General features: G+C 47.3%; 1 protein-coding gene across 4 annotated transcripts; it reads right to left on the bottom strand.

Annotated features, from left to right (window-relative positions):
- Window positions 1–1,981: 1,981 nt before the first annotated feature.
- On the bottom strand, window positions 1,982–25,081 carry ERICH3 (glutamate rich 3). 4 transcript variants are annotated; one of them, XM_027719901.2, is made up of 16 exons: window positions 24,963–25,081; window positions 21,786–21,879; window positions 21,065–21,190; window positions 20,374–20,445; window positions 18,489–18,617; window positions 17,800–17,883; window positions 17,170–17,319; window positions 15,749–15,967; window positions 14,968–15,145; window positions 14,028–14,214; window positions 11,555–11,850; window positions 9,706–9,927; window positions 7,971–8,432; window positions 7,516–7,662; window positions 4,517–6,705; window positions 1,982–4,071 (listed from the first exon to the last, which is right to left on the bottom strand). In XM_027719901.2, the coding sequence occupies exons 1-16, from the start codon at window positions 24,980–24,982 to the stop codon at window positions 4,000–4,002; spliced, it is 4,647 nt and encodes a 1,548-aa protein (XP_027575702.2). In that variant the 5' UTR covers window positions 24,983–25,081; the 3' UTR covers window positions 1,982–3,999. The 4 variants fall into 4 exon arrangements, with proteins under 4 accessions (XP_027575702.2, XP_027575704.2, XP_027575703.2 ...); XM_027719903.2 differs by having other exon boundaries at window positions 1,982–4,066; XM_027719902.2 differs by having other exon boundaries at window positions 14,968–15,142.
- Between the last annotated feature and the right edge of the window lie 668 nt (window positions 25,082–25,749).

Here is a 25,749-nt window from a genome sequence, read left to right as displayed (position 1 = left end):
GACCTGCTGGACCCTGTCTGCAATCTTCCCAGCCCCCATAAGTTGGGATATTTCCATGGAGGGGGTTGGAACAAGAGGAGCTTTAAAGGTCCCTCCCAGTAAACCACAACAAAACAACATCCAGATTTGTCTGCAGCTGGAGGAAATCTGCTGTATTCTCTCTAGAAGTACAAGCAGTGTTAGCAGCTGGCATTCTGTGAGGGAAGAGGTGCAGAGCAGAAGGGAGAAGGTGCATCTAGGATGCTGATAAATATTCCCTACCTGACCCTAATTGCCCAGATGTTCTATATGGCAAAGCCACGGAAGCACAAGCTGATGAAGGAGGGTGAACAGACATTAGGTCTCAGTCCTTGGTTTTCATACTGGCCAGAAACACCAACAGGGCAGAAAGAATCCATTGTCATATCTGAAATCTCGGTTCCAGCTCTAGGTCTCTTTTTTAACAGGAATTTTTTTTCTTCCAAATATCTCTGCACTCTGTCTTCTTCCCTTGCTTAAAGCAACCATGCAGTGACTCTGCATTTAGTGACTTGGCAACTGGGCCTGAAAATCAGAAACTAAACTGTGTTAGAGAACTAAAAATGGAGCAAGGGAGCAGACTTCATGTGCACTAATACCTCACTTCGTGTGCACTAATACCTCAGTGTACTCACAGATACCTGAGCTACTGTGTCATCCCTGAGTACCTCCTCAGAACATGTCACATGAAAACAACAAAAAAATCCCAGAAAGCAAACCTTCTGTAGTTTAACAAGCCCTTTACAAATCCACCTGCTTGCAAATAATTTTACTAGTAATTAAAATTACTGGTTCCTTGAAGAAAACAATGTTGTAGATAATTGGTCTCTATAGAAGAAACATCAGGCTTAGGGGAAAAACATGTTTCATAGGAGTGATCAGTAATACAAACAAAAACTCCAAAAAATGTTAATCACTGAGTAGAACATGCTCTGAAGCTGTTTGTGGGACTGCAAGTAGTCTGTGCTGTTCCCAGAGAAGCCCAAGGACCCCAGCACATCAAAATATTTACCAAGAATGAGACAGTCCGAGGATTCTTACCCTGCTTTGGAGACCTGCCAGTGCCTGGCAACTGTAGTGATATTTTAAATTAACATATCAGCAATAGATTAAAATAGATGATCTAGATTAAAATAATTAAAATAATATGGAGTCCAACCAGACAAGGGCTTGGACTGCAGGCAGGAGTGAACCTGGCATTCCTGCAGCACATATCCACCAGCACGGCACAGCACAGGACAGGACAGGACAGCCAGCACGGCATGGCACAGGACAGCCAGCACAGCATGGCATGGCACAGGACAGCCAGCACAGCACAGGACAGGACAGCCAGCACAGCATGGCATGGCACAGGACAGCCAGCACAGCACAGGACAGGACAGCCAGCACAGCATGGCACAGGACAGCCAGCACAGCACAGGACAGGACAGCCAGCACAGCACGGCACAGGACAGCCAGCATGGCATGGTCGGCTCCCTCAGAGGCTGGGCTGGCACAACCCTACTAGGCAGGCCAAGGGATTGGTCATGCCTGGTTTGCACGGCTGAACCCCAAAACCCCTCAGGCAATTCCCAGCCAGGAAAGTTACCTTGCAGCCCTTGTTTCAGACAGACAGATGCACCGCCCATACGGTGCTGCCCACCACCAGCATCCCAGGCAGTGTCTGTGAGCCACCATCCCACATCCCTTTCAGCGATGCCAGGGCTTGGTGCCCAGTTCCAGGAGTGGGACTTCAAACCTTCCCATGCTGTATCCACATTGCACAGCTGGCGTGGGTTTGAACTGGTGAAATGCATCTCTTCAGTCTGTGGGATGTCACCAGGCTCCAGCTGTGCAAGACACATCTGAGGCACAACCATCAACAGCCAGTGACAGGCAATTGAGGACACCTGACAGTTCAGGGAGTTCCAAAAGCCTTCCTGATGAGCCAAGAATGAGTTATGCCAGTGGCAACACTGTTTGATAGTTTGCTTTGCTCACATATGCTCACTTTAATAATTAATCAGAGGGTTTTTTCTGCTGCACATCTTGTTTTTTTCCCAAGTACCACCTACTCTTCACTTAGAAGTTAATTACTAATTAGCACCAGATAGGAGAACAGAAAGGACCAAGGGAAACACTTCCAAACCTATACAATTATCCTTTTCCATGGTTTCGCTTATTACCAAATTTCTGCCTGCTCAGATGACAGGGACACTAATGTTTTGAAAGTCCACATACATGTTCCTAACCACAGGATTCCTTCCCCCAGTTGTTACAACCACATGCACAAGTGCCATTTATAAGTATTTCAAGAATGTTAAATAATGAACTGTCAGCATTCCAGTTCCTTACAATCACACTGCCCTGTTCACCAAGGCCTTCTCAGATGCCCTGGGTCTCCTGCAGCCTCAAAGGGGCTCCCAGGAATACCTGCATCCCCATCTGCATTTGCTCACCTTGAATTGCCACCCATGTGTCCAAACGCTCAGGTGCAGCCATGCCACAGCCCCAGGCATGAGCTTTGTGTGGGTACCTGCCCAAGGCAGCTTTAGCAGCACAAACACTCAGCACAACATCAGTCAGTCCTTGGCAAACTGAGACAGACACCACAGCGCTGGCCCTGCTGCACAGGCAGGGGTTATTCCTACAGTTAAACCGCTGGCAAAAATTGAAGGAGCTGCACAGACTGGTACAGGTGTTTAATAGACCCAAGTGAATGTGCAGGTCTGATATGTATACAGAAAACACAACCTTCTGAGATGGTCCTTAGCAGGAATGTGCACAGACTGCACGTACAAATGCAACTGCCTCTAATAGAGGGAACACAGCAACCACTTGATCACATTTGAGTTTCCACTCCCATGCATATTGATCTGAAGTGACTCAGAGAACCAATCCACTCAAAATCCTACTCATTTCAGCCTCATTTTCCTACTTGAAATGCAATTACAGTCCCTACTGTGTGGGGCTGAGTCTCCTGTGCCCACCAAACAGTACCCAGAGGCTGCTGCACACCCAGCCCCAGGTGCCCAGCTCAGAAAGGTCTTGGTGGGCCCATAGAGGTGCAGGAGAGCTGAGAAGAGCCTCAGGCAGTAGAGAAGGGCAGCCACTGTCAGGCTGAGACAGCTCTACACTGACCACCCTCTTGCCGCCTCAGCCCAGGCTCCGTGGGCCAGGAAGTCACTTCTGACTGCCACTAGCAAAAGCAAAAGGCCAGGCTTTATGCGTTTACAAATACTTGTTAGAATTGTTCTGATTTAACAACTTTCAACATTTCAAAGTGCTAAGCATGCCCTGAACTGTGGCCAACAGCAAGCGTGGATCCCTGAGACAGAAGCCCCTCATGCCCCCCAGCACAGGGGGCACTCTGCATGCAGGAGAGCTACCCTCCCCTAATCTGGGGTGGGGAAGTCCCCAGGCTAAAACCCTCGTGTGAGGCCTCCTTCACCCCTGATCCTGCCATTGCATCTCTGCTGAACATCCCTGGATGATCTTACCAGAATCAAACAATGGCATGCACAAGTGCCCCATGCACAGCAGTGAGGACACAGCCTGACTGACAAAAGGCTGCAGCTCAGAAAGGGAAATACACCCCAAAAAATGACAGATACACTCAGACATGGGCACCGTGTACAGACAAACACACACAGCACATCTGCCCTCATCCTCCTGCCTGCCTGCAGGAGCAATGCATGGGGGAGGAGGGAAAGTTCACCCAGTCCAGTATTCCTCTGGTTTTGGGAAAAACAAGCATGACAGCTGTGGAACAATCCTGGTGATTACTGTCTTCATAATTCTGAAGCAGCACTGTTTCCTGGGCTGGCAAAGACAGGCTCGTTTCAGTTGTCTGCTGCACACTGAGGAGCTGCTATGGTGAAATGTGACAGGTGGTTGTGGTACTCGCGCAGTCAACAGAGGAGTGACATCCCAGCTGGCACAAACCCACAGCTAATTGTGTGAATGTTACAGGACACAGCATTGAGGAGCTGCTGAAAAAGCTCAGAGCAGAGTTTCTTCCCCATCATGGGACTGTTCTGCGGATACGATGACTGGGTCTGGGTTTACACTGTCCTACGGAACAATGAGTAAATGTTACAGAAAATGTTCTGAACTTGGAGCTACTGAGGTATTGCTGTGACATCTCCAACAAGCAGAGGCCAGAGTAACAGTGAAACCAAGTGCTGATGCTGACCTGGTGTTCCAGAGCCCACAGATGCTGCCAGGGCTCCCCCAGTGCCACCAGAGCTGCGGCAAGCTGGGTGGGGTTAGCTGCTCTGCACGGCTAGAGGGGAGAGAGGGCGGAGGGGCTGCGAGAACTAATGCCACAGCAAAGGGATTTACTCAGGATTTTGGGAACAGGAAAGAACGCAGGCAGCCGCCACCCAAAAGGATTTATCATCCCTTGTTCCAGCTACCAGCAGCAGATAATTAAGCAATGGTGCATTAAGGAATGGTGCATCTTCTGCCTCTGACAGGGATCAGCCTGGGGGCAGTGACCAATCCACGCAGGACTCACCTGACGGGGTTTGGGGCTCCTCTCACCCACATCAGCAGCTCCTGGGCTCCCTCCGACGACGGGACTGTCCTTCCTCTGTTGCCCGGCCCCAGCAGAGTTCTCTGCACTTGCCAAGACAGTCACTACCTCACTCTCTCTCGTGTTTTCACAGGGACCCTGCTGTTCTCCCTCTGTTTTCACTCCCACCTGCTCCATCCCCTCCTGCTGCCCGTCCTTGCCCTCCACTGCCCCTGTCCCAGGACCTGCCAGCTGTGGCTGGGTGCCCAAGCGCAGCCCCTCGCCGCCTGCAGACTCTCTTCCCATCAGCTCCATTCCCCCATCCCCATGGGCAGGGGTGCTTGGGGAGGTTTCTGCAGTCAGCTGTTCCCCAGGGGATATTGCTCTACGGGCTTCTTCGTGCCCTGAGGACACCATATGCATTGTGACCCACTCCCACTCTGCCTCGCCCTGGCCCTCAGCCCCCGCTGGCTCTGGCCCACTTGCCTCGCACCCCAGTGCTGCCTCCTGGTTCATCCCTCGCTCACCAGCCACAGCTCCATCAGCCACCCCTGCCTTGTCCCTCCCAGACTCTCTGGCTGCCCACCTTCCCTTGGCTGACATCCCCTTTGCCACTGCCACCCCTGTCCCGCTCTGTGCCCCCAGCACTCCTCCTGTCACCCCCTCCTGTGCCACTGTCCCTCTGCCCACCCTGCCATCCCCAGCCACCGCCACCCCCTCAGCCAGCGCCGGCTCCCTGGCCAGTTCCTCGGCCAGAGCCCCTTGCCCAGCCTGGCCACCCATCACAGCAATGGCCACCAGCCCGGGCTCCCCTGCCCGGCTCATGTCCAACCCCAGGGCTGGCAGTGCTGCATCACCCACCACCCCCCCCCCAGAAGGCCTCCCCTTTCCTCTCTCTTTTCCATACCTCAGCCACCCCTCCATCCCAGTTGTTGGCTCCCTTGGACCTGCTGCTCCACCTGTGGCCTCCTCTCCACCTCCCAAACCCTGGGTGGACGCCTCTGCAGACCCTCCTGCCACCCCTCCACTGGGTTTTCCTTCCATGGCTCTCTCTGTCTCTGCTTTGCTGCCCACAGATGGGTTTCCACTCCAAAGTGCTTCCACTGCACCCTCCTCCTCCTGCACTGCCGGCGTCTCCTCTACCTGAGATGACCCTTCACTGATGGGATCGTCCCCAGCACCCCCCAGTGGCCCTAACCCAGGTGCCACTTCCAGCACAGTACCCTTGCCAAGCTCCACTGACACCTCCATCATGTCCTCCACTCTTTGGAGAACGTTCCCTCCTACCCTGCATACCTGGCCACATTCAGATGCTGCTGCTCCTGTGGCAGCCTTCCCCATCTCCACCCATTCTTCCTCTAATGCTTTCAGCTGGGAAAACTTATTTGGCTTTACAAACCCTTCCCCTCCAGGCATTGCTTCTCCTGTTTCCATATCCCCTAACGCTTCCAGGAGAGCCCCAGGCTTCTCCACTGCCTCCTGCCTTTCAGAACTGTCTTCCTCAACAGCCCCTTCTCCTTCAGGGCAAACAACCCCGGCAATACCTTCTCCTGCCAGGTCAGCATCCTCCACAGCCTCCTCTCCATCTGCCACAGCACCCACCACAGCACCTTTCCCTGTGGACTCTCCCTCCCACAGCGACTCCCCTGCCTCTGGCACTGCCTCACCTACCTCCTCCTCTGCTGGTGGCCCTGCCACTCCCTCGGGGCCTTTCTCCACGGCCTCCTCCTCAGTGACCCCCCCATCCCCCTCCTGCCCCTCGGACACGGCTCTGTCTGTCTCCCAGCCTGGCAGTGCCCCAGCTGGCCCCTCTCCCCCAGGTGCCGGCTCTCCTAGTGCTGCCTTGATCTCCATCCCCTCCACCAGCACCTCCTGCTCCCCAGGTGACACCTCTGTGCTCGACTCCACTCTCTCTTCTGTCCCCTTCCCTTTTGGATGTTCCTCTGCCACAGTGCCTTCCTCAGGTGTGGATTCCTCCAGTGCAGACCCTGTCTCTTCCTGGGGCAGTAAATCCCTCTCCCGTATCCCTTCTCCTCCAGACTCTTTGCTGCCAGCATCTCTTCCCGTGGCAGCACAATCCTGCTCCAGGGCTTGTCTCTGCCCTGCCACCTGCCCTTCTTGTACTTCTTGTCCTGCTGCCTCCTGCACATCAAGGCTTCTCCTCCCTTCTGCCGAGAAACTTCCATCTAGTGCTGTTAGGGAAAAATAAAACATTGGTTTTACTCAGCACTGTGTCAATGTTACATGTTTTACAGAGTTAGTGTTAAAGGTACCGTCTCTGCCCAGCAATGAGGGACATGGGGACCAGAAGAAAACTTGCTGTGCTTCTTCTCATCACACCCCTGGGCTCTGACTACATCTCTAGTGCTGCTGTCCTAGCATCTGGCATAATGAATGTAAGAAAAAATGTTGATGCAAGGCCAGCTTTCATCTTTGCCAGTCTTGCCTGCCCTGCCTGCTCTGCCTCCCTCCCTTCCTGCCTGCAGGGAGCTCAGGTGTGCATGTGAAACACCTGTAACCTTGACAGTGACACTCAGAAAGTCAGAAATAGGTGGCAAATTGCTCATGTAAAATACGCACACATGGGAGGAAGAACACTCAGTTGTATAAAATGGGTAATTGCTTCCCGTGGATTCTTTAATTACACTGGGGAATAACACAGGGTTGATTCCTGCCCCTGGGAACCAAAGCGCTTCCCGAGGACGCCCCACGCTACCTGGAAGCACAGGAAACCTCACTATGTTTCTGCTTTCCGTGGCTATTTTCCTGACTCACAGCCAGTTTACCATGGCCTGGGGTCTTTGCCTAGAACCATTTAAATGCCAAAAAAGCATTAATTATACATGACTACAGAAACCATCACCCAGTTCTATACAAGTTAGGAAAGAAAAAAGCACAAGGAGGGTTAACAGCCAAAGGAAAGGGAAAGGGCAAACACTTCTGTGAAAAGACTTCAGATTAATAAGATTTAATCCTTCTCCCTGACTGACAGTCAACCTCACCTTCACTGGCATCATGCTCTCTACTTGCTGCGTTCTCTGCTTCCTCACCGGCGTGGGAATCACCAGGTTCAGGGTCAGAATTCACAGGATGATCATTTCCAGTTGCCTTTGCCATTTCCTCCTCATCTGGTTTGCAATCTTCAAAAACTATCACAAAGAAAACAGGAAGTAAGAAAGAGAAACCATTAAAGAGCAAAAGGGGAGTAGAAGCTATCCAGCCACCTCAGCTTGGTTTAAAATGGTTTAAAATTCATGTTTGGGCAGAGCCTTACACTGGAAACACTAGCAGAGAAACACCAAGACAAGGTTATGTACTGAGTGGTTATTGGGCTCACAGCAGCACAGAGTGTTCCAGCAGCCTGAAAACAGTCCAGCAACTCCCTGTGCTGCACCATGACTGAGAGCATGGTGACATGCACCAGTCACTCAGAGCTATGTAGAGGGGCTGTACTCACCCTCTCCTTCCTCACTCTGAGGAGACTCTTTGTTGCCATCCTCCACGTTCAACATCCTGGTTTCCCAAGGCACTGGAAGACATTCGTCCTCATCATTCATGCTACTTTCTCCTGACCCAGCCTGTTTGAGTTCCCCGTTAACTTCAGGACTTTGATGCTGCATTGCCATTATATTTTCATGAAAAATTCCAGTATCTTCCCTTGCTGGTAGATCTTCTGGTTTTGCCTTTCCTTCTTCGTCTATTCCTTTGTTTTCCAGTGCAGAAGTCTCCTGATTCTCCTCCCTTCTGAGCAGTTTATTCTCCCCATTCCCATTTCCATACTGTGCATGTGCTGTGCTATCAGATGCCCTTTTGATATCACACTCCTCTTTGCCATCGTCCGTCATTGTTTCAGCATGAGAATCACCCTCAGTGCTGCACTGAGTGCTGATGGATGAGAGAGAGTCTGCAGGTCTCCTCTCTGGAAACAGCAAACAGTACTTAGTATTTATCACTAAGCATCTGCATTCACTCGGAACTCACAAAGGAAAGAATTTCAACCAATAGCAATCTCTGAATTACACCATCTGAGGATATCATGACAAAATTACAGTAAGTGTAAACAGAAGAACATTGGCCAGATGTATCAATGTTTAAATCCATTTAATGTTTTCGGGGGTTTTTTCTGATAATGGAAATTAACCTCTAATGGAAATTAACCTTCTGATAATGGAAATTAACTTCTATCAATCACACAGAAATATACCTCCAAAAACACCTTTAAGTGTCACTCAGACAGGGTTTAGCACAGATTCTTGAGTTCTGTTTGATAAAAGACTTCAACCATAGCAACAATCCTTTAGTGCACTCCTGTTAACTCACTGAATATTAGAAAGATCTCCAAAACCATGTGTAAACCATTCAGGTCAAACTGGAGATGAAGTTCACTGTCTTCTCTAGAAAAACATACAGACATCATCATTTCATTTAAATTCAAAAATGGAAAGTTTGAGGGGAAAAAAGGCAGTAATCCTTCATCTAACACTGAGCTGACCAGCAGAGCTGACCGCTGCACAGCCTTGCTGCTGCCCATAGTCCACACAGGTTCAAGAAGAGATTGGTGAAACTCAAGGCAGAAAAATCCAGTCAGGCTGAATAAGCAGAAGTGCCAGAACTGTCATCCATGCAGAACTGCATGTTCAGAAAAACATATTGTACCAAGAAACCTTACAGCCACAGTTTAAAGACTCCCACTCAGAATACTACTCCTCTACCATGGGAAAATCCAAGGTTTTTCCTTTCCAGACCTTTCCCCTCAGACAATCTATTGGTTTCTGGATCTCTGGCACAGACAGATACATTAGGGCCATATTCAGGGCCACTAAAGACAGCACTTATAAAACCCAGACTGGTCTGTCAGGTTTCCTGGGACCCTTCCTAAGGTGAAAGAGGTCACAGCTTCTCGAGGTGTGAGTCCCACTGACATGGAGGGCTGCCCTGCAAACCTGCTGCCTGCCTCCATCTCTATTCCAGCACCTAAACAGCTCAGCAAAAAGCCTACGCTCCCACTTCCAGGGGGCTGCCTGCGGTTCAGTGGCAGATGTAAAATTAATAACAAATAAAACAGCTGTCTTTTACTTTGTCAGTAGGAATGGCATGGGTTTCTCCATGCAGACTCACCATACATACTGGACACAAACTGTAAAACATGCACCAGGTCAGCTTCTCTAAGCCTCATTACAAACAAAACTAACCTTGTTGATTATTCTCAGAGTCCCTGTCAGAATATCCATCACTTTCATCTTTCTCACTGTCAGAGGCCTGGAGTGCCTTCTGTGATGAGGTTCCACTCTCTTTTCCATAGTCTAAATTATGGGTTTTATCATCTGAGGATGACTCTGACATTCCATTTGTTTGATCAGCAGTCTGTCCCTCTTCATTAACTTCTTCATCTGCTTCAAAATCTTCATCATACCCTAAAATAGAAGAATTGCACTGTGAGACAAGAAACAGAATTCACAACTAATAACATTCTTTTTAAGCAGACAGACGTTAACTTCATTAATCTCCTTTTGCCCTTATATTTGCTCAATATTTTTAAAGCCATGAGAGAATCTAAGACCACAGATAGGAATCGTAAGAGCACATTATCATAAAAAAGCATCGTGTTCCTCATAGAGTTGCAAAAATGCAGCAAAACTACTGATGCACCAACCATGATTAATATATTAAACCAAAACCAAACAAAATCATTAGCCATGGAAAGGACTAGAAAAATTAAAAGCTGGGCAAACTCAGAAATTAAATGCAAGAGTCTCTTATTACAGGAGAAAAACTGGTTGTGACGAAAAAAACTACAAGTGATCAAGAAAGCTGGAGAAAGGTGCAAAGTACGATAAATAGCTAAGAAGTGTCTTACAAACTCAATGAATCTAATTAAACCCAGCCAAAGGGCACTGCAGAGGCACGCTTTTATAACACTGCTCTGAAATGCACCTTCAGGCCCAGGGGAAATCCCAGTACAAATGAAGATTGCACAGAATTACCACTCTTACATCCACAAGTCTGAATTTCAGCCAGACACTCGCCCGACAAGCTGTGACATTTGACAGATAACTTTGCTCAGATCTGTACATAAAGATGCATTAAAGAACACTCCCCTTCCATGCCAAAGCTGCACTGTGCACATCCCAGGCACCAGCACAAGAGATGTCGGTGATTCCCACCTAAAATCCAGTCATTCTGCTGCTATCATAGGCTCCCTGCGCCCACAGCAGCAAGGGAAGACACCTGCCCTGTGCAGGTGACTGTCACTGCTGCCACACTAGCTGTCCCTCATGCTCGTCATTCCTCACCTCCTTTCTTTCCATCAGGGCTTTTAATATACTGAAGGGACAGAATGCCAAGGGCAGAAATGAAGAGTTCCTGATGCAGAACCAATTAGGCAAATAAACAATTACCCAGACAATGACAACTAAGGGAATAAGGAGATTTATTTTCTGTATTAAAAATCAATCGAGATTCCAATTGCAGTGTTGGCAGTGAGGACTCAGGTAACGCTCAGAAGGGCAGCTCTTCCTGAAGGAAAAAGGCCTGATTAATCCCAAACACACATCTGGAGGGACTAACAAGGCATCTGAGCAGTCACACCGCAGAACTGTGAAAGGAAAAATAGGAATAAGAAGTAGGAGTTAAAATCTCTCTCTAAATGTGACTGCCTCTGAAGAAGACTACAATAAGGAAGCAAAGGGAGAGGCTGAGCTCAATGCCTCCTCCATGGAAGAGAACATCTTCCACAAGATCGGGTTGCTCCAAGCCCCCTCCAACCTGGCCTTGGACACTTCCAGGGATGGGGCAGCCACAGTTTCTCTGGGTAACCTGTGCCAGAGCCTCACCACCCTTCCTTACTCACTTTCTTGGCTCTTGCAAACCATCTCATCCTGTTGGATGGCTGAAAGGAGCCCCACTAATTCTATTGCCCAGCCACAGGCATCACCATATTTCTCAAGCCCCAGGCAAAGTGAGAGGCCCATAATCCCATACCTTCTCCAGAATCATCCTCTCCCATTTCTCATCCCCCACTCATGTTTGGGAATACTGTACCATTTTTACTGATGTCTTCCTGACTATCTTCACTCTCATGACCAGATTGGTTTGTCATTTCTTCTTCTCCATACTCCTCTGCAGTCTCCACTTTTTCCTCAACAGTTTCCACACTTGCTTCATGAGATGGTAAGACGACTAACATTGAATTTTTCACTGATTTCTGCTCAACACTGCTGTTACTTGGCTCACTGTGCAGAGCACATTCCCAGGAACCCACATGCTTCTCCACACGGTACTCTATCTTCCTCTTGGGAGGGGATAGCTTTTTGTCCAGGCCCATCGCAATAATGCACCTATAAAATAACACAGATTAGGAAATATCACATTTTTCTTCCTGTGAACAATGGAAGGCAGTAGACAGCAAGTTCAGCTCATTATCAGCAGTGAAACCAGGTACCCATCTGTCTCTGCACTGTCACAGTGACTTACATTGAGAAGCACCCCAAAATCCCAGAGAGCTCCCCTAACACAGAAGAAGTTCTTCCTTGAAGGAGAGTAACGCTGTCTGCACTTACAGGTGACAATTGACATATAAACAAATTAAAAACAAAATTATTACAAGTGACACTTCATTAGAACCTGCACGGCCTGCATTGGCTTTCAAGACAGAACCTCTGAGAAAGGCGGACAAGCTCCAAGTCACACGTGGGCTGGATCCAGATCCTGCTGTAAAATCCAGTAAAGTGGTAACTCAGGGTTTGTGCATAAGACTGGGGGTTTCTGAATTTGTCTGCTGGGTCTCGTAACTGTGGGGGATGAGGGAGATTGAAAGTGAATCATTTTCATCTTCTGTTCTGTTTTCCTATCCAAAAGAAACCCAAGCAGTGGGGTCAAATCTGCAAGCAGAGGGTGAAACTGAAACTGGAAATTTCACTTTAGCTACTCCTAAATCCCTCTGGAAAAACATTTTTTCTTCAAGGATAACTATGTCTTAAAATCTCTTCTTCCCCCCAAATTGCTTTTTTAATGTAAGCTTGATTGCAATTCCCCTCACATTTCAACTGTCTCCAAACTACTGTGAAGTATCCCACAGTCATTCAGGCCAGAAATCTTTTCATTTTGTGGGCATAAAAAATAAACATGACCATTTCTGAAGAGTCCTACCCCTTAATGCTTTGTTCCTTGTGTTTTCTTCAGGGACCTTTGGGATATTGAAGCACTTCTGCTGTACAGAAATGCTGAATCTCAGACAGCAGAAAACTCTCAGAGTAAGGCTCAGACATGGTACAGAAATCACTGCATCACCTCATCGTGAGCCAAAGCCCTGACCTACCATGTTGGGAACCAGAGTAGGTATTCAATGTGTGTCACAGAGCAGGAAACAAACACAATTGCACCTGACTTGAAGGGATGTGAAACTAATTGTCATTTATGGGGAAAATCAGGTCAATAGAGATGGGTTTTAAGTCACCAGATAAGGTCAGCTGGACTGACAAGAGGCAGGAAAACAGAAATCACTATGAATAAGAGGGGAAGGGGGACAGAAAGGAGGGCTGATTCAGGAAGGAATTAACCGATTTTTGAATACTATATTAAATTCAGAAAATTCACTTCAAATCTTTCTAGAAATCACACAAAGCCGAGATTTGAGCACTTCCTAAATTCTATAGCCAATATATCCATTCTGAATTCAGAAGCTATTCAATTCTTTGAACATGCTAGATAACACATTTACACAAATCATGTTCATTGTTAGACTGGAATAAAAAAAATATGGTACAATATTTCTTAGAATTCAGTCCTTATCTGAAGGAACCAGGTACAGCTTTGTGGACAGTCTCTTGTTCCAACTGCTTGCTGCTCTTTTAAAAATTATTTCTTAAAAGAACATGAAAGTTTTTAAATTATCCACATATCCAGAAGTTTACTTGTCTGGCCTGAATTAACAATCACAGAAAAGGAAGGTTTATGACAATTAAAGCTTTTTGGCAGAACCACAGCTGTTGGTCACAGCACTGACTTTCACCCAAACCCGAGACCCTTCTGCACAGATTTGCTTTCTGAACCATGGCCAACATTCAGTGCTGCCTTATTCTGCAGCCAGGGGTATCACAGCAGAATCCCACCTCAGAGGCAGAGCTGTTTAAAAATAAATTATACACAAAAAAGCCTCTGAAAACCACAGTCTGATATTTGTTTCACTGCCACTTGGGCCAGAGACACACGGGTGGCACATGAACCACACCCCACAGCCACTACCCCATGCTCAGCCACCTCTAACACTCCGACAGAGCCAGCACCAACACTGTCCATGCCATGCACACAACACAGGGAGACTGAGCAGGCACAGGAAAACGGCTGTGCTGGCACCCTTGGAGGTGAGACCCTGACAGGTAACTGCAGTCCAAGGGGCACTGAGAAACAGAGCAGGTTCTACAGAGCTCTGGGGAGCCAGAGAGATGAAACAGGAACAAGTGAGAAACTCTCTAAAAACCAAGTATCTGTGAGCAAAGTGTACTCATCTCCGTACCTGTAGCAAGGAGATGCTCCCTCCACATTGAGAAACCTGAAGTATCTGTTTCTGCTTCGCAGCCGGGAACGCCTCTGATGTTTGTACTCACAGCAACAGCTCAGCCTGTGGACTTGCATCCCATTGAGAAAAAAGGTGAGGCTGAACGGGAAGCCATGGTGCCTCTTGGAGATGAACTGGAAGGTCTCTGCAATCATAGAAAGAAAAGGTTCAAAGAAAAACATTACAGTTCCCTGTCAGCCTGGGGCAATTGCTGTATCTCACCGGCATCAGCACAGCACTCAGCCCTCTGTGCCAGCCACTGGGGTTCTCAGCTCTGTTCATCAGTTGGTCACACTCTACCCCTACACACACACAGCCCTGGCTCTCACCATCCCCAGGATCCAAGGTGGGCACAGCTAGGACAGGCGAGCACACTGTCAGTTTGGCCACTCATGGCTACAGCAGAAGAGAGGCAAGAGCCTCCCAGCCATTTCATGTGCCCAGCTTCCCAGAACACAATTCACCTTTTACTGGTGTGATGGAATTGCACTCACATAAAAGAGATGAGAACTGGGCTCCCACTATGTGCTTTTCCTTCTGGAATAATAAGCAACATGCACTGATGTATTTTAGCTACTCAGATAAATCCTATTGAAGTCCAGCTTACTGCTACAACCACTCCATTAACCATACATCTCTATACAAAATTAATCCAAGTTACAGTATTTTGTTAAATTAGCTCTCTAAATTCCTTCTACCATAATTTGAAAAAGTAATTCTAACTTCACTTTCAATCACGGAACAGTAGATCCAGATTTAGTGTGGAGGCAGATGGTATAAAAAGCCCTGGATGCAGGTATCTTGACTGAGTTCAGCTGAAATCATTGGTGTCACAGCAAAGCTTTAACCAAAAAAGATGTTGCCAGAATCAATATGAGCTCTTTGACTCTATCCTTACCTCCTTCCAAAAGCTTGCCACTGTAGACACAAAGGTTTTCTCCTCCACAGTGCTGCTGATAGACTTTGATTTCATCCCTGTAATCATCATGAGACAAAGGCAAACTCTTTCCTATGTAGGCCATGGTGACAACAGCATTGCTGCATAATGGGGATTTGGGGAACCCTCCAGAATTCTGCAGCAGGAAACACACAGAAATGCCTTCAGCTTCCAGCTCCAACTGGAGGGGAACAAAAAGCTCATGGCTGTGCAGCACACGCTTGAGGCTTCCAGGCTTTTACGACAGGTGCTGGGCTGATTAAATTAGGAAACATTTGTAACATGCAGGCGGCAGGGAAATATTTCAAACTGAAAACCCATTTCATTGAATAGCACCAAGTTGCAGGGACCATGCCTCATGACCCATAGTGTCCCTCCCAATCCTGGGTTCCTACAGTTTTATTTACAGGAGTCAAAACTGGCTGGAGACAGAGCATAAGCCATGCAGTGTTCATACACTTCAGGCATTTCAAAAATCCCTGGAGCTTTGGTGCCAGCTATGGCCAGAGACGGGATCAGATTAACTGAAGTGGAAGGTCCTATGGGTTTTTGTTCAGCACCTGTTTTCTCCCCAGCTGATGAAAAACACCAAATGCTTTAGTTTACAGAGGCACGTACAGCAGTATATATTTTAATAGTTATACATTTTCTTTATGCAAACTAGGTATGCACACCTTTCAGCATTAGGCAAATAGACCAATGAGGAAGGTAATACAGCTGTACACAGACAGAGATAACTTACCTTTGTTAAAAGTTGCCCTGTGTCATTCGATGCAGTGGTGGGACGAAACCGTCTCCCTGTGGGCATCCCACTTCTCCCTGCAGGGACACCCCTGTCCCCTCTGTGCCGGCGAGGTGGTGGCACTGGCACCACACAAGGGTTAATGACAGGCAGCTGATATGGGGATACACCAGTCACGTACTCCACTGAATTCAGAAGCCTTAACTCACTTCTCTCCCCCTGCAAAAACATTTTAACCAGGTGACATAGGTTTTGCAGAACCAGTTCCTGAGCATACGGAACTGGCCATGGTCTGACTGCTTGGTACATTTAGCAGCACACATCCTTCTGGAACAGCTCCTTAACATGGGGTCTGTAATTTGTTCATTAAAACATTTCTGTGCTAAATCCCTTTCTTTTAATTAGCAAGACAACATGCGGATTGCTTGAAAATGTCACCCTCAGAGATACAGACAGCACTGCAAACCAAGCCCTGCCTGCAGCCCAGCAGAACTCTGATCTCAGACAGAACGCTGCAAAGCCCCGCAGCAGTGCTGCTCTCACAGCTGGAAAACACATTCCAAAGCAGCCAGAGTTGTCCAACAGGAACATCACTTGGTATCTATTATACAAAATGAGGTTCAAAATGCTGCTTCCCCACCTGAGTGGAGGTTTAGTCCTCTTTCAGAATGAAACGCAAACAGAGGACCAGGGTCCTGAAGAGCAAGACATGGCCAGAGAACAAGTCCTGTAAATACCGAATGCTCTGGCTCTGAGCTCTGCATCACGTTCTCATAACTGACACCTGATTTAGCTGTTTCATCAGTTGAGAGCATTAAAGAAACCATTAAATCACCCATAATTTGAATATACATAAACAATACCAGCAAATTCTTGGACAAAGGATTGTGATCATCCCAACACAGAGCAAATGCAGAGCAGAAGGGAGCTATTCATACAGTGTCTGTCAGCTAGCGGTAGCAGGTCACAGTCCCACTCCAAAATCTTCCATGGAACTCATATCACAAAGCCAATTACATTATATTTTTCTAGAACAGAAGACAACTCCAAATATCACTTGAAAGTGATGGTGAACGTATCAAGATCATGTTTGACTCTCATTCTCTGAACCCACTAGTCTTAACCAGATGTTTGCTTCCCTCTCTGCATAACAAAAAATTTACATAGAGGGAGGAAATTTTGTATGCAGAGAGATTTTATACTATGAAAGATTAGTCACCACATTTTTCCTCAAGAACTGGACCAGTAAGACAACATCTCAAAAATTAAGGGGAAGTGAAAAAGGAGAGTTCAAATAAAAGCTGATGCCATTTGAAAGGCATTGTCCCTGCACTACACAGTTCTGGGAACTACAGTACTAAAGCAGTATTATAAAACTGTCCCTAAAATGCTATTATTTTCAGAATGAAATACAACCTCACCCCACGGGCAAACTGCTGATTCCATTCCAGTACATGGCACTTCTGTTGGGAACCCTTTGGTAGCGACCCTGCTGCAGCCCGGCCGCGAAGGGGCTGGAGGCGAAACGGCTGCTGCACATTTCCTGGAGCTGTATTTGGTCGCCAGGAACTCTACAAAAGGGAAAAGAAAACAGCAACAAAATCTCAGTGCATAACTTCCAGTGCAGAGCAGCACCATAAAGGAAAAAAATAGCACTGATGAAAATATCTGGAAGCAGCGAGTGATTTCAGGTACCTCCAGGACAGGACATTTTCTAGTTCTCCAAAGAGTCAGACCCCTTTAGGCACCTCTAACTGAACATGCAAAACTTCATCATCCAAGACAACTCTTGGCCATAAATACAGGTTTTGCTACGGTCTCTTCACCGTGCAGCCTTGAAGCAAACATGATGAACTCACAGGAACCGTAGCAGTGCGCTATGGACTTCAGCACATGCACATTGAGAGAATGCAAAACAAAAACATGCCTATTTTTCTTCAATACTCAGCTTTTTTTCTGACTTTTTTATTTCATCTTGTCCTTGTATACCCTTCAGAATACCAAGTTAAAAAGTTACAGCCTAACAGCACTGTTTAACTGAGGTAACTCACCACCTCACAGCGTGCAGGCTCCTTGGGTCGGTGCTGATGAGAAGAATGTCCACCACCATAATCAACTACAAGTCCAGGTGCCCTCTGTATGGAGAGAAGGTCATTCAGGACTTGAAAGTCTGTCTTCAGTCTGCACCAATTATCATTATTGATGTGGAGAACTAATTAAAACTGAACTATATATTTGGCTTTGACCTTAGGCTTTACTATCATTATATTTCCAGGGTATATTAACATTGTTTCTTTGCTGTTAACAGAGAGTAAGAGCCAGAGCTCCAGAACTCATTTCAGAGCTCTCTTTCAACTCTGTTTTCTAAAAGACCTCCACTGCTTTCAGGACTTCACAACATGTGTAACCCCTTCTACAGCTCTGGCATTCACTGACAATGCTCAACGCACTGATACCGACTCATCTCATGAGGCAGCTAAAAGGGAAAGACTGAAGCAGATTTATCAGAGAGCAAAGGTTTTGTTTGGTTTTTTTCTAAGTTCTGATGTGCCATTGCTGCAACACTGTCTTCTGAAGATTCCTCTTTAATGACAGGACTCCGCAAACAGGATGAGGCCCTAATCCAGAATGATCCAGGTAGTCAATGCTCTGTCCTAAGTACAGATGTCACAGGTCCATGTGCACACTTCCAGCTATCCATGCTTCCATGATAGGCAATGGAGAAGTTGTCAGAACTCACCCATTGTGAGCGACCAGCTCGATCTCCAGCCACTAAAGGATGAAGCCCATCATGGTTCCTTGGACCGAGTGGTGGATGTGGAGAATGCATGGGGATCGCATCTTCCACTGATCTTCTGAATTGTTCCTCCTAAAAGAACAGAAATATATGTCTCTGAGGCACCAAATACTCTAATGGTGATGCCTGAGCCTCATTACATCTCTTTCACTGGACAGCTGTGATTATCAGCTCACCTGGACCTGATGGAACACCTAGTTAAGGAAGGAAAGGAAATCATGGGAGAATGTGAAAAGACAAGTGAAAAGTCTTGTCACCAGCTCTGATTCATTTTCCTGCAGCTGTCTCCAGCTGCTCACCCCCCCAGATTCAATTCATCTGCCTATTTCTGCGTATCTCCCAGTTCCTGGTTTTTTGAAGGTCTCTTTAAATTTGAGTGCACCTGCCTCTTCCCTGCTCTGACTGCGGCCCATCTCCCCTTTCTCTCCTCACCAACCCTCCACTGGGGATAACTGTCCCACTGGAAACAGACAGCTCTGTATCTCAGCCTCCCTCGCTCAGGAATCTGCCTTCCTCCTTTCCTTTCAGATGAGCAACTTGGCCGAATTCACTGAACATATGAGGTGAGAATTAAGTTACACCACTGGCTCCAGCCAGGCTCCTGCAGCCCAGCACAGCACATACAGATCAGGTATCTGCAGGTGTCTCGCTGAAGGAAGTAGTTCTGGTATATGTTTCAAAATTACCTAAGCCCAGGATCCCTCATAGGGTGCTGAAGTTGCTGCTTTCACAGAGTGACTTCCTACCGCAGGAGTTTAGTCAGCAAACAACGCCTCTTCAATTCCCATAGTGACCAGTATCTTTTAGGAAAATCTCCTTTCTTTACCTGAAGAGCTGCCTATAGATTTATTATTTACAATTTAACAGATCTGACAATGTTCCCCAGCTGCTCAAAGCAGCAGCCAGCTTCTCACGGCACTCTCCTCAAAGCATTCTGGCTCCTGATACAGAAAAAAAAAGGCAGAGCAAGTTTCTGCCAAACAACTTTTCCCATATGAATCCAAGTGACTTCATGGGGAGAACCATTGACTTCTGTGGGATTTCCGTGACTCTAACTACAGAATCAAGCTCGACCTACATGACAGTAAAGTGAGGGCTCCTGAAACCTCTTTTCATTACTTAGACACCAGTTCTGCCCAAATCCTGAACACATGACTGAACGACTGAACACATGAGCTCAGTGCTCAGCAGCAGCCAAAAGCACAGAGGGTCTAGAATTACTGTGAGGAGAACAGGTCTTGAATTATTCATCCTGTTCTGGTTCCCTATTTCAAAACAGAAATAGTAGAACTAGAAAAAGTAAAACAATAGCAACGTGAGTAGTAGAGAAGCTTGGAATGGCTCAGCTAAGAAAGATTCAGACTGAGGGTCTTCAGCTTGGAAAACTGAGAAGAAATACAAAGAAGGTGTGTAAAACTACAGATGCTTTGGAAATAGAGAACAGTTATTAACTTTTTCATACCGAGACCAATGGAGCATCAAACTGAGATATCAGACAGCATTAATTACTGTGCAGAAATGCAAGGAGGTACCATATCACACAACTCATTATTAAATCCCCCCATGAAGAAGAACACTGTAGAACCAGAAGAATAACTAGATTCAGAAGGAATTAAATGCATGAATGGAAGTTCCTGAACTTCTAGACAGAGGAAAAAGTAGATGTAACCTGGGGCAGGATCACCCTCTACTTGCCTGTTTCTTATTTTTTCCATAAATGTCAGAGAAAGAGCACTTGGCTCAAAGAATCTCTGGCCAGGCTTGTGGCTGTTACTCGCCAGGCAAAGCTGCCAGGAGCCATCAGCACCCAGCAGCACTCAAGCCTTACCTTGATTTTCCGCACCCTCTCCTTCTTTGCAGAATATTCAAGTTTCCGTTTTATTTCCAGCTGATGATGACGCTACCAATGTAAGAGGAAGAGAAATCCCATTAATGGGCATTATGAGATGTCAGTGAATGCAACAACTTGGTTCTGTCCTGCTTGTCCTGTGCCTTCTCCCTGGCTGTTATCCTCGTTGAGCCTGATAATAAAACTACTATGGATTGAATCCATTCGCATTTCACCTGTGTATATACACACAGCCAAGGGAACAACTGAGCACTGCTAAAGTTGGTAAAGTTGTAGGGACCAACTCCACTCTTGATATGCCAAGGAAATGTGCCCAAATTTTGTACTCAGATGATAAATATAAATGTATTCAAACAGTTTTGGTTTTATTAGGATTTTTTTAAGTAAACTAGTCCTGTGAATATCATCCCATAATCTGAGGGCTGCCAAAGAGCAGTGAGGGAGCCAAGACAGTGCCTGCTCTCGTGACAGCAGGGTTTGACAACAAGAGGCCTGTGTAGGTAATTCTGTAGAGAATGTCAAGCAGAGACTGTCCCTTTTCCCAGCAGAAGAGAGCCTTCCAGGGGAGCATGAGGGCACATATGGAAAACAGTTCAGTACAAGTTAACAGACCCTGGCTGTCAGCGGGGAAGCACCTGAGAAGGCTCACACACCCCCAGTAAGGGCATACCTCCATGTCAAGGACCTTATGAAATATGGCATGAGCCAGGCACTCCTGGACGTATCTCTGGTGGTCCCTCCTCATGGCATTGAGCCGGTATTCTTTCTCAGGTATTATTCTTCCACTTCTTGAGATCTGCCATACACAAATGTAATGTTACTGAAAAGGAGAAGATGGAATAAAGTATGTTTTGAAACAGTGCAATTTCCCAGGAAGACCACTTTCTCCTCCTGCTTAGCTACCACCTCTGCCCCTGGCATGGTCACAGGACTTTGATCCCATGGGCCCCAGTAGCCAAACGGAGGGAGCAGCAGCCACATTTCTAATAGACAAGGGCTCAGCCTTACTCCTCACGGGCCACTGCCCAAGGGGGTACAGGGAGTTAAACACTCGCCTTCCTACTGCTAAGGGCTGCACCTGCCTTTCTGCACGAAGCAGTCTCACCTAGGAGCGCACTGGCATTTTTTAAAATGTTCAGCACATTCGTCTTAGCAAATCCTTCAGTTTTCCATTAAACACTTTTGAAAAATAACACTGAAGCTATTTAAACAACCAGTCAAGTCAAAGATATTTCAGTGTGAAAACCCTGAGTGAATCAACATGCTGCTGTATTTTTGCAAACTGAAAGATTTTGCAGAGGGAAACTCCAACGAGTAAAAATAAATACGGAACAAAAGGATTAAAACATTCTGAATTAAATGTTGAATTCAGGGAAAATTTTCAGTCTCACCAGTCCTGATCTCTGAAGGTGTTGTCTTATCCTGGCATTGCTGAAATATCCAACCAGGTGTTTGTCTGTAAGGCTGTTGTAGGTTGCAAGAAATCTGCAATAAAATCAATACAGATATTTATAATCCCCTTGGCTGACAAATTATTACATTTTAAGTTAAACAGAACTAGTCAATAATTTGCTGCACAAAATCCTGCCTTGGCGAATTATGCCCTATTTGGAAAGATAAATGTCCATTAGATTATGTGAAAGCAACATCTTTTGGTCTCCAGAAAATTTGTGTCAGAAACAAGTGAGTTTTACGTAAGGCCAAGAAGCTCAGTGTGGAACCACTGACAGGTTGACAGGCCCAGCCCGAAGAGCCTCCACCACCCCCAGCTCCCACAGCAGCCCTCTGGGATGATACACCCTGACCTTGGGCATGGCAGTTCCACACAGTACCTGGAGCTGGATTCCAGTTGCACAGACCCAGCTCCCCAGCCACTCTGCCTGATGCCCTGTTGATGGCAGGGACACTTTCCATAGACCAGGTTGCTCCAAGCTCCTTCCAACCTGGCCTTGGACACTTCCAGGGATGGAGCAGCCACAGCTTCTCTGGGCAGCCTGTGCCAGGGCCTCACCACAATCATCACAGTTACCAAAGATCAAAATTTCCAAAAACCAAACCTCAGATGTGAGAGCTGAACATAGAAACTGAAGCATCCATAATTAACAGATATATTTTTAAACAGTTCTTAACACAACTGTATCTTACTTTCCCCTCTGTAAAACAGGACAAATAACGAAGTCAGTGACAGTAGGCTGCAGTTCATAATACTCTAAATCCATTTACATTTGTACAATTTACACACTCAGGTGCATCTTGCATAATACATTCAGCCTGACCTTTGGGCTCTCTGGGCAGGTTGTGCTTTAGTTACACAACAAGAGACTAATATATTTTGTTTTCTTTAGCTGTAGATTTAAATGCCACTGTACCTGTATTATATCCCTTTCATTTGGATAATTCAGTCAAATGTCTATTGCCAGGCTGAGCTGCCACACACAAAAACATACTCAAGGAAAGAAAGAACAATTTTTTTTTTTAAAGAGATCATGCATTTATAGGAACTTTATGTGGGGTTTCACAACAACCTCACAGGTAGCTGCCAACAATAAATTAAACTTTAAACAAACAAGCAATGTAGCTTATCCTGTTATGCCTGTTGATTAAACACTGGTACTATAGCAACTGTTCTATGTTACTTTTTTAATCCAGAGTTTGCATTTGAAACCACCAGATTCCACCAATTGTGATAAGTACCGATTTGTGGTATCACCCAGCAACTGCATGTCAAGGCAGAAGAGAAACTCAGTCCAATTCCTTTGCATTCACTGCTTTGCATCTAAGAATTCCTGGACCATACAACTAAGTTAAAATGCAGCTCCCACCTGAGCACAGTGATGCGGTAGCTTCTGTTGCACAGATGTCTCTGTACAGGTATTTTCTCATTTGAATTATAAACAGGCTGGTCCTCAAAAATGCTGAATTAAATTCAGAGTTCAAAAGGGACATGGGAGAAATAAGGAAATATGTTGGGCCTGAACCAAAGCCAATTAAAGCACTGGAAAGAACGCAAGTGGATTCACTAGGGTTTGGCCATGCCATGCTGCCTGGAGGAGCCCTCGCACCAGCCCCAGAACCCTCTGTGGCCACAAACACCGTCACAGGCAGTGCCTCAGGAACAGGCAGGGACACTCCAGCAAAGCAAACACTTGTCCCATTTGGTCTCTGCTTCTGCATGTGGTATCAACAAAAGGGGAACAAAAGTTCTTGTCTGAGCAGTTTTCTCCCAGACTCCAATATTTAAGAACCACACAAAAACGTCACCTCTAAAACCTCTCCAGCAGGTAGAAGTGCAGAACTGACAAAATCCATTTTAAGAAAACACACAGCAAAGGGAAAGCACCAGCCTTAGATAGCTCTATACAGCCTGCGTGTCACAGCCATCACATCCCTTTTCTGGGTACTCCTGAGACTCCTTTTTCTCTGCCCATTTATCCAGTCCATTCTTCTCTCCAAAATGCTGGGGTTTTATTAGAATTACAGGCAATTTTCCTGGCACAGAACCTAGACTGACTGATCTGTAGTTTCCATGAGTAGATCTGAAGCTCTTCTCAAGATGAGTGCCACGTTTGTTTGTCTGGCATCACAGCCAGTGACAACATGTCACTGTCAGGTCAGTAATTTTATATTTACAGTTATTTAGAATTCTATGATGCTATGATCATTGCCATTATTATTATTATTAACAGTATCTTTGTTCTCAGCTGGCATCTTACCCGAAGCACTGTGTATCACAACGATTTTTAAGACCACTATTCCTTGGTTGGAAGGATAAGAAGACAAAGCCACAGCAGGCATCCTACATGTTTTGCAAAGCAAATCTTCACAGTTAATATTTCACAGTGCAATTAAATCACCAAATAAATGATCTGAGAGACCAAGGCATCAGTTATTGATTGGCAGAGTCACAGGGGATCGTGGCCCCTGTGCTCTCTACCTGGCACCTGTCTGCCATTCCCTCCCTAAGGAAGCCCAGCCACACAACCAGACATGGAACTCAGAGCAAAGGGACACCTGTTCTGCTACTGATTTCTTGTGTGGACATGAGCAAGTTCTATCATTGCTTCTTTACTAAGAGCATCGCCCAATACACCAGGATGTGCCAAATTTTGTCATGGAGACCTGCAGAGATTCTCCATTTCTCACTATTTGTCCTTGATATCAGCTCGGGCAAGTCTGGATTCTCTGAACTCATGACCTGCAGGTCTGGAGCCGGCCAACGAGGGAATGACCTGCAGCCCCCGGCGCGGCTCCCGCGGCTCCATCACCCCTGCGCTGGAGGAGGCGTTACCTGGACGGCAGAGTCGGGGGCCCGGGCGCTCGCTCCGGAACCCCAGGGTGTGTGGGGCAGGTCGGGGCATCCACACCCCCTTACCCCCAGCCCACGGCCGGCGCGGGCTGCAGGGATGCGCCGCTGGTGGCCCCGGCCCTGTCACTATCCCCGCAGAGCTGACAGGCCGAGAGCGACTGCGGGCGCACCCGGAGCTGCCCGGGCACCGGGACCGCACGGACCCGCACGGACCCGCACGGACCCGCGGACCCCGCGCCCCCCGCGCCCCCGCCCCACTCACCGGGGCTGCGGGGCGCTCATGGCGGGCGGACCGGCGCTGCCGCCGCGTCCCGGGCGTCGCCAGGAGACGGCGGGAGGGAGGGCGGGAGGGAGACAGGGAGAGGGAGGGAGACAGGGAGAAGGAGGGAAACAGGGAGAAGGAGGGAGGGAAGAAGGGAGCCGGCGCTCCGCCCGCCACCCCCGCTGCCCCTTGGCGTCACAGAATCACAGAATAGTTGGGCGTGGAAGGGACCTCTGGAGATCACCCAGTCCAACTCCCCTACCCAGGAAGGGTCACCTGGAGCAGGTAACACAGGAACATGTCCAGGGGCGGTTGGAATGTCTCTAGAGAGGGAGACTCCACACCCACCCTGAGCAGCTGTTCCAGGGTCTGCCACCTCCATGGAAAGAAGTTTTTCCTCGTGTTGAGGTAGAACTTGTTGTGTTTTGGTTTATGGCCATTGCTCCTCCGCATCCTGTTGCTGAGAAGAGTCTGGCACCATCCTCTTCGCACCCACCTTGGATGTATTCGTAGAGGTCGATGAAATCCCTCCTCAGCCTTCCCAGGCCCAGCTCCTGCAGTCTCTCCTCATTAGAGATGCTCCAGACCCCTCATCATCTTTGTGGCCTCCACTGGACCCTCTCCAATAACTGTTGTCTTTCTTGTCCTGAGGAGCCCAGAACTGGACACAGCACTCCAGATGTGGCCGATGTGCCACTCTGCCACCGCCTCGGGGACACAAGACACCGCCAGGGACAGGCCCTGGCACAGACCCACAGCCCTGGACCCAGGCCGGCAAGGGGGATGA

Source organism: Pipra filicauda, unplaced genomic scaffold, assembly GCF_003945595.2.
Source record: "Pipra filicauda isolate LSUMZ 115617 unplaced genomic scaffold, ASM394559v2 scaffold164_size1636381_pilon, whole genome shotgun sequence".
Taxonomy (NCBI): domain Eukaryota; kingdom Metazoa; phylum Chordata; class Aves; order Passeriformes; family Pipridae; genus Pipra; species Pipra filicauda.
Note: the sequence above shows the minus strand (reverse complement) of the source record. Positions and strands in the feature narration are given on the sequence as shown.

Excerpts from the sequence above, each read along its gene's own strand:
- ERICH3 (XM_027719901.2), bottom strand. The coding sequence starts at position 24,982 with ATGAGCGCCCCGCAGCCCCG. Across the intron at positions 6,706-7,515 it reads AGAGCATGATGCCAGTGAAG|CACTAGATGGAAGTTTCTCG; the intron begins GTGAGGTTGACT and ends TTTCCCTAACAG. Across the intron at positions 4,072-4,516 it reads GGAGCCCCAAACCCCGTCAG|GACAGTGTAAACCCAGACCC; the intron begins GTGAGTCCTGCG and ends ATTGTTCCGTAG.